Source organism: Arvicola amphibius, chromosome 13, assembly GCF_903992535.2.
Source record: "Arvicola amphibius chromosome 13, mArvAmp1.2, whole genome shotgun sequence".
Lineage (NCBI taxonomy): Eukaryota > Metazoa > Chordata > Mammalia > Rodentia > Cricetidae > Arvicola > Arvicola amphibius.
Window position 1 is genome coordinate 65349526 of NC_052059.1, and position 12747 is coordinate 65362272.

Below are 12747 nucleotides of genomic sequence, written 5' to 3' on the forward strand. Positions count from 1 at the left end.
GACTGGAGAACGAGGGGAAGGAGGAATGGGGGAGGGGAGGGAAATGGGAAGAGGGGAGAGGTGAAAATTTGTAATAATAATAATAAGAAGAAAAATTGTGATGATCAAAAAGAACACAGCCTCCCAGCTATACAGTAAGAGCCTGTCTCAACAACAATGAATCCCAAAAGAACAACAGAAAAGAACATAGCCTACCAACTGTTCTCTCTCTGATTGGTGGGAAGCAACTTTCCCTTGGTAGAAATGAAAACATAACTCATTAAAAGGGAAACGAGCAAGAGAACCGAGAGCCTTGACTTTTCATTCCCGCAAGCAGGAACTCCAGTGACTGTGCTGTTGCATTCTCTAAGAAGTCAGCCAGGCATGAGCTCCAGCCAAAGCCTAGACACCATCTTGCAGGATGCAGTGTTAAGAACCATTTTTACTTCTTAGCTTGGATCCCATTCCTACGTGTGAAGCTGTGGCTATGGTTGGAAGATTCAGGTACATGGAAGTCACAGAGGGTGTTTTTCAGAGAAGTGAACTATAAATTTGGAATATATCTGTCTTCAGGGTAGTACTGTTTAGCTTCATCTATCTAGTTTGCTTCGGTTGGACATAGCAATGCAGGTCCCAAGCTAGACGGACACCTTCTCATGCAGTGTGAGAAAGAGAAAGATGCTCCTGCTCCACGTGAGGCAGACTTCCCTGCCGGCTGAGGCAATACTGTTTGTTCAACGTTTGCTAGGTACCGTTAGCAGAAGTCAGATTCTGTAAAGACATGCCGTTGTCATCAAGGAACTTGTGATCCAGAAAGCACGACTGAGTCCCATGCGAAAACTAGACCAGCTTCAGTATAAGTGCTGGGAATATTCACATCCAGGGATAGCACGGAACAATGAACACTCGGGGTTGCCGAGGCTGGGAGAGGAAGCTCCTTGCATCCCACTGCTTAGAGGATGGGCAGCTTGGAGTCCGTTGGGCAAACCATGAGGCCCTCTCATATAGTAGGAACATCAGCAGTGAAAGTCAGAGTCACAGAAAATTTAGGGTAGAGAAAATGCTTGATGTATGGTGGAAACAGCTAGAGAGAGAAAGTGGGGATACTCAGACAGGGGGTCAGGTGCCTCAGATATGAAACGTCAAAACAAGGAAAGTAGTTTTTATCCTGTGTATGAAGAAAAGCCATGGAAATCTGCACACTGGAAGCACGGGTTCCATCAGAAAGACGGTGGGAAAATGGCTGAAGCATGGTGAGAAAAGGCCAGGGCATGAGTTGTGCTTGAGAAGGGGGGAGGGGAATGACCAGCTGGCAGCTGAGGACCCTGAGCTGTCAGGAAGAACAGGGAAGGAAGATGGTTCCTTTGGTTTGTGTTTGGTGAGAGGGAAAACAAGTGGAAAAGCCAGCACACCAAGACCATGGGGGAAGGCTGAGCTGGAAAACAGCTCGCCTTGCCAATACCCACGCTTGCTGGTTTGCCATGGAAGTCGGTGCAACTACACAGACAAGGGACACTGAGTGAGACTGGAAGAGAGCCATGGGGAAGCCGTAGGGTGGCAGGCATTGTGGGTATGGGGTTTCCATCCTCCCTGGAGCTCTTTCCAGCTCCAATGCAGGCCATGTCAGTTCTTCTCCTGGTTATTTTGGACAACGAGGCTATGCATCCATCTTGCATACGTTCTGTGGACACCCACAGGTCTTTAGCAAGGGGATCAAATTTTAAACTGTGCTCGTTTATCCTTTAGGGTTTGGATACCTTGACCACGGAGAGCCTTTGTGCTGTGTCCTCAGCTCACACGGAAGCTGGGCTCTAGTGAGAATGTGGGCTGCTTTTCCCTTATGCCTGCTGCAGATGCCAGCCAGGTCAACAAGCCACATGGCGCCCAACCTCAAATGAGGACAAACAAGTTGATAAGGGAAGCAACAGGAAGGGGAGAAGTTAAGGCAGCACTTTGTCTAGAAGAGAGAAATGTGAATGAACAGTTCCCCATGAGAGAGTTTATTTGTTGGTACTCTAGATTCCTGATGACAGAAATTGACTTATCCCTCCCAGAGAGCCAGGCTGATATCACACAGCCTTCTCTCTAAGACGTGGGCTGCATCCTTGCCCTCTGAGGGAGAAAAGAAACACAAAGGATGGGCATGAAGGGACCAATACTTCACTGCTGAAGTCAGAAAGAAAGCAAATCCTTCAAGAACAGAGAGCAGTAGCTTAGCGACATTGTAAAGTTTGTCTTTATTTTCGGCCAGAACAGAATGAACAATTTAGTTCTTCCAGGCCCTGAGCAGAAGGAGGATGCACCTGCCAGGTCCTCAGGAGCTAGATCCTCTTGAGGGGAACTCCTGGATCCTAAGCAGTACCTAGGGTGTCTCAGGAGGGCTCCCCTCTCATGGGGACATACCATGAATCTTCGAACAAATAAATTTGGGGTAAATGACTTCAAAGAATTAGATGCAAACAGTGAACTAGATTTCTTCTGGGTGCTCCCACATCTCACAGTGTTCCTTGGTGCTGTTTCTTCAATGGCCTATTTTGTACTATTAAAGGGAAATGGAGCGAAGGGTCTTAAAGCCCTCAAGCCAAACATCATGCGCCCTCGGTGAGGAGTGGAGGTTAACAGCCCTGAGACCTTTAGGATCTAGGAGTCCTGGAATGTGCTTTTCAAAGACATCAGAGCTCCCACCTTATCAGAATCAGCACGATTCCAAGCCCATGAGGACATTTGTGCAGTGCAGGTCACATGGCGATGTCAGGGAGTTACACAAACACACACACACACACACACACACACACACACAAACAAAAAAAATCCACAAAAATGGTGAATTTATTCAGGTTAACTACATTCAAGACAATACCAGGAAAGGCAACAGTCCGAATCTAAGCCATTCTCCATGAGAGCTGAGCCGAAAAGTGTCCCACTCGTGTGCCATGCCACATCCACGCCACCACGCATACTTTTAAGACCCTCAGGGGCGCTGCATTCAAAACTCTTTTCTTAACAAGTTTTCTCAGTTTCCTTTTTTTTTTTCAAAAAAGAGCTCACCTCTAAATAATTTCTCTCATTTCTGCTCTGAGAGAGGCCAAGGGTCAAAGGACTACATTTCAAAAACAACTGCAAGTCCCAAGCCAGCTGTTTGCTAGTGAACAACATATTCTATTTCCTACAGGGAGATAAAGTTTACTCAAGTTTCAGCTGAGAGACTCCCTCAAAAATTTTCGCAGACAAACAACTTTCACAGTCAACAGCCATCTCCGTTCATAGCTACCACATGTTGTTCAAAGTTACTCCAGGCAGGAGTTCCCTTTTCCGTCCCTATTGTGCCCATACACACACAATAACCACGTTCTAGTACTTCTGCGTCTTTGCTAATGGGAAGCAGCCTGCTGCAAGCCTACCTAGCTGATGTCCTGTGATAATGAGCTGCCGCTCCCACCAGAGCACACAGCACCAATCTCCACCCCCTCATCCAAGCAAGCGCTCTTCCTCCAGCCGAGCTTTTCCACTCCTGGAACGCAGTCCTGCAGGGGAACGTCCAACACCCTTCACTATGCCTAACACCAAAACTGCTCAGCAGGGCCATGGTGGAGCATGGAGCCCACGGGTCCCCTGAGCAAACCTTCATGGGACTGCTGAAAGTTCCCACGTTCCTGTGGTCCCTCCTTAAGTCCCGGAGGCCCTACACTGTAGAGGACTTCTCTGGTAGCCCAGGCAGAAACCTGGGTGTCATCCCAAGTGCCACTGGCTCACCACCATTCACAGGGGTTGTCACCAAGTCCTCTCCATTCTGTTTCTCATGGAGAAATTGAGCCACACTCCTCTGTCCTGACACATTGCCACTTGTCCTGACCCAGGTTCACTTTCCCTGTTGCTGAGAAATCCTCCTCCTCTGCACCGGCTCTCAACACCGCCCCCCTTACTTCCCAGACTGTCATGCAAGTTCTGCTTTCTAACGCAAATCTAGGCAGGAGGTTCTTTCTGTTGTAGAAATTCCCTCAGCAATTTCAGAATGAAAGGCACAATCCTTCTCCAGGTCAAGGATCTGGTTCCTCTACAGCAAATCAGATTCCTGTCTGCCTTTAACACCCTAACCGTAGGTTATGCCCGTACTGCACACAAGTTCACAGTGCTGTTCCCTCAGCACAGAAAACCTTCCCTCCATCTGTACTGCTGACCTGCAACCAGGCCTTTGAGGCTCCGCTCCAGGCCTCGCCTCCTTGCCTCCTCTGGAGACTCTTTTGCTGTTTTCCACAGGGCCCGTCTTGGTGCTCACCGCAAGTGGAGATAAACGTCTGAGAGACCGTACTTCCACAGCAGCATCCCCACATCAGGTATCTGGGGCTAATGTGAGTCTCTTGAGGCTAGAGGAACCCTTACCTCTGCCTCCCACAGCTCAGTAGGTACAGAGACGTCCAATGGTTTAAGTGAAGACAAAACTGAATCAGATTCTCCCCTATCCCAAAGCCACACCAGGAACCCTGGCCCTCTGATAGAATCAGATTCTCCCCTATCCCAAAGCCACACCAGGAACCCTGGCCCTCTGATAGAATCAGATTCTCCCCTATCCCAAAGCCACACCAGGAACCCTGGCCCTCTGATAGAATCAGATTCTCCCCTATCCCAAAGCCACACCAGGAACCCTGGCCCTCTGATAGAATCAGATTCTCCCCTATCCCAAAGCCACACCAGGAACCCTGGCCCTCTGATAGAATCAGATTCTCCCCTATCCCAAAGCCATGCCAGGAGCCATGGCTTTCTGATAGATCTCTGGATTTTGGATTCATCGGCGCAGAGAGTTCATCATGCTACTCTGAGGGGCAAATATTTTCCTTCCCCCACCAGGCTGCCTTCTTTCTAGGAAAGCAATAATTTAGTAATATGAGACTTCCTTCTCTCTCCTACCTGAGATAAGCGCTAAGCAAGTACATTCAATTCATCTGCTACCTGGAAATGACGGATATTATAACTGAGTACCAACTCAGAATCAAGAGTCCTTCTCCTGGGATAAGTCACAGTGACGCTTTTGCAAAGAACACAGAGACCTGAATTTAAAACATAGCCAGCACAGTTAGTCCAAACATTTCTACGTAGCCAAGTCCTGAGGATTGGTAACAGGAAAATGTCATATTCTGGCTCAAGTTGCTGCTTGAGGTTCCAAGCACAGTACTCCAGCCCGTGCATGGTTTGTCTTTAGCCTTGGGCCCTACATAGTCCATACAGTCAACCTAACCCAGTAGGATGAGTGTTTGCTAGAGAAAGCAAAACACAGAGATTCAGGAGGAAGCAATTAATCCTCTGAGGACTTATTCTGCATGCTTGACCCAAGAGGTACATTCCCAAAGGAGGATGGTAGCCAAGCTGGCTATTCTGTCCAGATAAGAATGTAGGTAAGAACAAACCCAGGATTTCAGATGAGCACAATTATGGTGAGGTTTTTTTTTTTTTTTTTTTGTTTTTTTGTTTTTTTGTTTTTTTTTTTTTTTGTTTTTTTTTTTTTTGTGAGGCGAGAATGATATGTGTTCCCAAAGGATATGGGAACTCTTCAAAAATTCTACTCCAGTTTCCTTGCTCTTGCAGGTCAGACATTTGAAAATGAGAAAATCAGCTGCGTGGTGATGATTCGACTGCCTCTGTCCCTGCCATAGGTCCCGGGCACAAGAAAGCACGCATGGGGTTCCACAGGAAGAACCAGCTCTTCTTAGATACAAATCACTTGATTTCCTAGTCCATTAAGAAAGTGGGCAATAATTTGGAAATTTACATGATCGTCTGCTCTTAGGCCTGGAGATCAAATGACAACCCCTTGGGAAGGGTGTATGAAGGGTTGCTTCTTAGATGTAACGTGAGAAGACCATGTTGAGTAGTCTTGATCTAGAGGAGTTCTTGATGGCCACCTCACAATAGGGCTGGGTAAAGAATATTTGTGCTCATCAAATACTGGCCCTCTGCCGCGTCAGAACGTGTTTGGGTGTTTGGACATTTCTACTATCTGATATTGTCAGCTGAATTGAAAATATTTTCCCTATAAGTAGAATTCATCATCTATTATATTCCTTCTCTTGATTTTTCCCATGTTACTTGCTAGTGTCCTTATCCATTGATTTCTCCATCCACTTTCTTTAAGAAAAGTAAGCTCAACAGATCAAAGCAGGCAGAAACACAGGTAGAGGGTCTTTATTCCAACCAGTCACCAAATAGCTTCTTTTTCCTTGATACCTATGTGTTCACAATGAAAATCTTGGATGTGACATTTTGTCTGTGATTGACTAAGCTTGAGAAGACAATTCCCACCAATTCTAGAGAAAGGAGCCAAGTGAGCTTATCTACAGGGGCCCTTGAGTTCTGGAAGGCATCTGACTTTTATCCAGAAAGAAACAATAACCTCCCTGTCCCCCAAACCAAGCCAATGAGATATTCATTCAATTTCCACTTTTGCTCATGTTTCTTTAGAAATAAATGCATTATCTCTATTACCTCTTACCTTAGAAGCTTCAAACATACATTTGCCCACCCTGGGAGAATGGGTAAGTGCATAAGCCTACCAAACAAGTAAAGAAACAACAAGAAAGAAAGAAAATAAAATAAAAAGAATGAAGTAAGCATATTCAGACACCAGACAGTGAGGTGGGCATTCTCCCCAGCAAATAGCTTATTCCTGAGCCCACCATGTGGTCTACATGCAGACAGTGCTCCTCTGAGTTACCAATGGAGCCCTGTCCCAGCTGTCCAGATACTGAGCTTCACCAGGACGTAGCATTACTTGGGTTTTGGTTTTGCCCATCCTCCAACACTATGATGTAGTCCTCTGAGCCCTGTGAAAGAGGCTTAGCCACCCTGTACGTCAAAATGACCCATTCCATTAAGATGATCTTAAAGATCCATTTGTATCCCCAGAGGAAAATTTGAAGACACACCACAGGTCTCTCATCACATGACCATCATGGGAAGGGGCTGGGACAGAGGAAGACTGGAGGTCAGCCTCACTCCCTAAGGTGATGGGCTCCACTTTTCAGCCTTGCTCTCTCTTATATCCGGCACCTGGGAAGATGAGAACATACTCTCTGTGCTAGGTTCCCACGTTGGCAGGGATGAGGTCAAGAGCCTCCTTTTGTATAAGGGGAGGGTTAGCAACAGCAAACATGTAAGCAGTGTGGATTAACAACAGCACAGAGGCCCCACTCAGATCCTGTCTTCAGCATTGTCCCAGAAGCCCGCCTGGCTATTGTCTCAGTAGCTAACACTGTTATCAGCATGTCTCTGATGAGGATCTTTCCCTAGGGACTTCTATCCCTCCAACAACTGGTGTCTAAAAATACAGAACACATCCTCTATGAACCCATCATCAGTAATTTGGAAACCTCTGTCTCCCAAGGAGGATCCATAGGAGAGGGTACATTGACAGGCAATGTAGGAACATTTATTTAGGTTGCACAATAAGCCTTTATCATCAATATGCAAGCCTACTATCAGACTCAAAACACTGAAGGTTTTCACATCACTGAAGTAAATACTGAGAAACAGGCTTTAAGGTTTCTTTGGCCATCAAACAAAAAAGTAATAAAAAGAAATATTACTGCAATTCTTCATTGAGAGAAAATAAAGTAATCAAAGATCCTTAGTTTGTTTTTCTCAATTAGTGACCGGTCCCTGACCACAGCAAGGCAGAGGGTGGAGCAGCTTGGCGTCTTCTAAGATGGTTCTATCCAGGCTAGCAGGAGCCCTCACTGTCTAAGAGTCAGTGCACAGAAAGCAGACAGAAGGATGCTGACCTTCCTTGCTCTGGCTTCTGGGTAGGGGCAAATGATCACTGATCACTGATCAAGAATCAGAAATACCAGACCTCAGGACTGTGTGTTAACGGCAGCTCCACGGCACTTTCAGAGCCTACCCTTGGCATTGTCCCAAAAGTCTGCCTGGCTAACTCCCCAGCTAACATCTTTATCAGCTGGACAGGGGCTCCAAGCCCTTTTCTCCAGAGCCAGCTCTGGAGTTCTGGAGGGTGTAGCTCAAGTACACGGGCCTAAGAGGAGGAGCTGGGCTCCATCTCTCCTACTGACCACCTCTCTTTCCCCTTGGACTCCAGATCAAGGGAGGGAGGGCCTCCTGGTTCCTCGTGTGGTCACTCACCTTTCATACCACTACCTTCTTCTTGGAATGTGTTACGAGCAGTGGTCTGATCTTCTAAGTGTTCACTCCCACCACTTCCTGAAGAGGCTACACTGCTTTGTGGAGACAGGGGGGCATGATCGGATGGGAGGCACTGGGGTCCTCTAGCTCGTAAGTCCTCATGAGACATCCATCCATGTCCTAGAGGCTGGTTTGGCACATTCATGGGTGGGGTAAGGGAAACAGATCGTTTCAAAGGGCTGTGGTGTGCCTGGCCTGAGAGAACTGGAAAAAAAAATAAAATGAAATAGGTTATTCTCCCCATGTTAGCCTGGGACGCAGAATAACCCACAATACCTTTGCACCCTCAGAGAGACCGTGACTAACTCTTACACTCCACTGGTGGTCACAGTGGGTTGACTCAATCTGGGACTGTCCTTCCCTCTGGTGGCTAAAAAGGAGGCTGTCTGAACCTGCTTGTAGGCTAGGCTGCACCCTGGAGCCCAGACTTATGGTGCCCACACACCGGGTCTTCATGTTTGTGAGTTTGGAACTGGTATTATTCTAATCTTATGAATCAGACTTTGAAGCAGCTGGGCAAAGCTGACAGCCTGAAAGTGGCCATTAGACCAAAGTGAACAGAGCATGTGCTGGACAATTGTTTTTAAAGAGCAAGAATGCTATGCCCCACATTGGTGTGGAGGACTTGCAGGGAAGGCAGGCTGCTCACCATCTGGGATCCTTGCAGCGCAGATCTAGCCACTGAGCTTGTTATTCTAAACAGAAGTTGGGGAACTGTCACCTCTGAATGGGGGTAGGAGCCCAAGGAGGGAATCCAGCATGGACATGACCTCAGGGTATGGGACAGTGGCAGTCACGCTGAAAAGGCTAATTCTTTCCCTTGTCCTCAGGGTTCATGTCAAACTTTATCTGGCAAACACCTTCGGGTAACAAGGCTTTCATTCAGAAGTCAGCAAGGCACGCCCACTAAGCATGTTCAGTCCTTCCACACAGTGGGCAACATCTGCATAGCTCCTTTTTTATTTTCCAGAAAGCTAGGAAAAAGCAACAAAATGCCTGTAGCTGGCCAAATTAAATGGAAGGCACTCAAAGGAGGGATTTAAGCAACATCAATGCTGAGGGAGCCGATGTTACCCTTGGTTGGTTTTGCTGGGTGCGTAAAGTGACTTTACAAAATAAGTCTATTCATAACTTTTCTCAGTCTATTTTGATTGCTGCTGTATTAATGTGGAACTGAGCCACGTGCATTTTTAAACATTTTCCAGGGAAGCCATTGAATTTCATCTGCAGCTCTAACCCCTCCAGTGAGGCATTTTCTGTTCCTAGTTTTAGTTATATATTTCTTTGCTGGCAAGAATGGTGTGTTTTTCAGTAGGTAGATCAGATGGCCCAAATAGTGGAAGGCATTACCTTTAGCCTGTAGATGGGTGTTGTCTACATAAAGACCAGGGCAGGTGATTACCATGGCCCCACCTACAAAATAAAGAACAGAGCCAAAAGGCAAACTGCTGCCATAAAGCATGTCTGAGGTTTAGCTGGTGCCATTTTAAGCCTTAGAGTCTAAGAGCAACAAGGCTCAATACTTTTAGGGCCAATGTTTCCATTTCGCCTTGTGTATGAAGTGGGACAATCAGTACTAAAAACTTCTTTTTAACAAAAAGTGTAGGTGGTCGCGCTGCTGAGTTTAACATTTGTAATCTACTTAGGCAATTTCTGGTTTGGATAGATTCTGTTGAAGGCATGAGAGTTTTTTTTAATCTGCCTTAAAGAAATGTGAATGGGACTTTAAAGAAAATGGCCTTATGTTTGTATTTTCACTAGAATAAATAATAAACTATTTTGAAAAAGCTTTCTGGAAAATGCATTACTTCCCAATTGGATGAAATTAGCAAATAAATAAATAAATAAATAAATAGGAAACGGCAATGAAAATGAAAAGAGAAACAAATCTAAAGAAAAGCTAGACATCCAAGAACTTCATTTCATGCCTATCTATATAGCATTTATATAAAACTGGGCCGACTTGTCTGGAGCCTATCTGAGTACTGCGACAATCTGGCTCAGCTCTGAGTTTTTGTAGCTCTGGTGGGGACTTCGAAAGCTGCTAGCCAGGTATAACCACATTTCCACCTGGGGCCTCCTCCAGATAGCCAAGATTCCAGTGAGTTGGAAACCATAGAACAGGACTTGCCCCAACGGTTCTCAACCAGAGCGGTGGGGCCTGTGGTCGCTAGAATGTTTAGATGCAATAATAAAGCTGAGAATTATTCAATATCTACGTCTCATGGTTCATGGCTGCTGTTAATCTGGTATTTATTTTGTGTGTGTGTGTGTGTGTGTGTGTGTGTGTGTGTGTACAAATGCGCCACTGCATGTGTGTGGAGGTAATAGGACAACTTGTGGGAGCTGATTCTCTCCTTCTACCTTGTGGGTTCAGGGATTGAACTCAGGTCATCAGGTTTGCTAACAAGTGCCTTTACCCCCGAGCCATCTCGTCAGACCCTCGTTTTGATCTGGATGCTCAGAATAGTAAAATGCATGTGGAGTGGATGAATTACATTGTTGAGTGGAGCCAATTTGTTTTCTTGTACCTAAAATTTCTCAGAATCCATGTTGCCTCTCACTCCTGGTGTAATGGCACACTCGAGAAAGCTGCCAGTATCCCAGAATGCCAGCAGTGAATGGGTTAGCTGTAGATGCTGCCCTCCCTGAACTGGTTTACACAGATTTCCGCTGATACTTACACAACTGTGTTTGTTTTCCTGAATTTAAATGAAGACAGAGGGGGAGGGCATGAATTTGGCCTTCGCTTTTGTCTAGTTAAGTCCCTTGTAGTTAAGATGTCAGAGACTAATCCTGGTGACTTCCCATCGAAGGCCACCTCCTGTCTATCACAGAGGGAACCCTCTTTATTATTCTTTGAGCTGCCCACATTCAGATCGCTCTGAAGTCATCCTGCTGGGGCAGCCAAACATAGAACCTTACACAAAACTTCTGACATTTAGAGAAGGTGAGGAGTTTACAAATGTTCTCCTCTTCGCAGGAAAGCTGAGGCAGGTGGACAGTGTAGGCCTGTTTCTTCACTCTTTTAAGATTTATTTTTATTTTACATGTACAACTTTTGCCTATCTGTATGTCTGTGTACCATTCGTGTGCTTGATGCTCTTGGCGCCTGAAAATGGAGTCAGATCCCAGGAACTAGAGTTACAGTCTGTTGTGAGCCACCTGATGTGGTTGCTGGGACCCGAAGCTGAGTTCTGTGCAAGAGCAGCAGCAAGTGCTTTCAACCCCTGAGGCCTCTCCAGACCTCAACCCTGGGTTCTGATGCGGAGGAGACTGGAGATAAACCTGTAGAGGGCCGGACTGTGGTGGTGCACATCTTTAATCCCAGCACTCGGGAGGCAGAGGCAGGCGGATCTCTGTGAGTTCGGGGCCAGCCTGGTATACAGAGCTAGTTCCAGGACAGCTAGGGCTATTACACAAAAATGAACCCTGTCTCGAAAACAAAACAAAGCAAAACAACAACAAAAAACCCAAAAATCAGAAACAAAAGCAAAAGGTAAACCTGTTGGTTTTTATATGCTGTAGTATGAGAGTGGGTCACGAAAGGTACAAGCGCTGATACAGAGAGCTGTGGGACCGAAGAGGTGGCTGGGGCCGATCATCAGCGGTGGCGGCCCTACGGGTGCATTTGTTTTAAGAACTCCCCTGAAGCAGCAGCCCAGAGGGAGAGAAGATACGGACATTCAGGGAAAAAAAATAATGAAAACAAGTTTTTGTTTGTTTTCTTCTGATTCAGGGTGGGAGAACAGTAAACCAGACATCTGAGAAGTTTTTCAGGCCGGCTGGTGATAGCTGCCTCAGAATAACTCCGACAGAGCCCTTGAAGACATTCGCTAGTGGTGGCTGCGCGGTTAATACTTGCTTCAGAGGGCGGTTCCAGAGTCCTCTTCAAATGCTACAGAATGAAGTGTGCCTTGACCAAACCTCTACAGGGATCAGGAACCGGCAAGTTCTACTTGAGCGGAGGCCCCACATTTCTGCGGCATTTGTTACTTTCACAGCAGCGTGGGGAGGGTCAGCCTGCTAGGGGACCGCTCTGCTCTTTGCCCAGGGGAGCGCGGTTGTCGCTCTTTTGCATCAAACATTGTACATTAGTATGAATTGAATTCTGCTTTAGTTTTAGAAGCGCTACAAGAAATGTCAGGTCTGTACTCGTCTGTGTAAGTAGCTCCACAAAGACATGCCTTTGGGATGGCATAACCTGCAGAGTATTTGTATATTCGAGTGACCCGAAAGTAACCAGTAAGCATTGAGTATGTCTACTTGAAATATGGAGAAGGAAAAGCAGCTAAGAAGCATCCTGCCCTAGAGCAGTCAGGCAGCATGGCAGTGCTGAGGGCGCTCGGACCCCACGGTAAACTCCATTTTGTCACTTGTAGGCAACAGCTCCTCCAGCCTCTTCCCACCCCACGGTCTCCTCACCTCCTAGCATCTGGGGTGCGGCCCTCTCAGCACCCTGGAAAGGAGATACCCGACAGCTTTCCATGGAGTTATGCTCTAAGCATTTTCCTGAAAGCCTGGACTTCAGATTTATTTCTCATTTTTAAAGCAAGTTTGACTTTGCCTTCATTTTGA

At 46.4% G+C, this 12747-nt stretch overlaps 1 protein-coding gene across 3 annotated transcripts in view; it reads right to left on the bottom strand.

Annotated features, from left to right (window-relative positions):
* Samd4a (sterile alpha motif domain containing 4A) overlaps positions 1-12747 on the bottom strand; it is a 213488-nt gene that overhangs the window by 40844 nt on the left and 159897 nt on the right. For 2 of the 3 annotated variants that reach the window (XM_038310691.1, XM_038310692.1), the window contains one exon: positions 8110-8373. The exons of the other annotated variant lie outside the window; for it this stretch is intronic. In XM_038310691.1, the coding sequence (XP_038166619.1) occupies positions 8110-8373 (264 nt within the window). The remainder of the gene's footprint in view (positions 1-8109; positions 8374-12747) is intronic. 3 annotated transcript variants of the gene reach the window in all.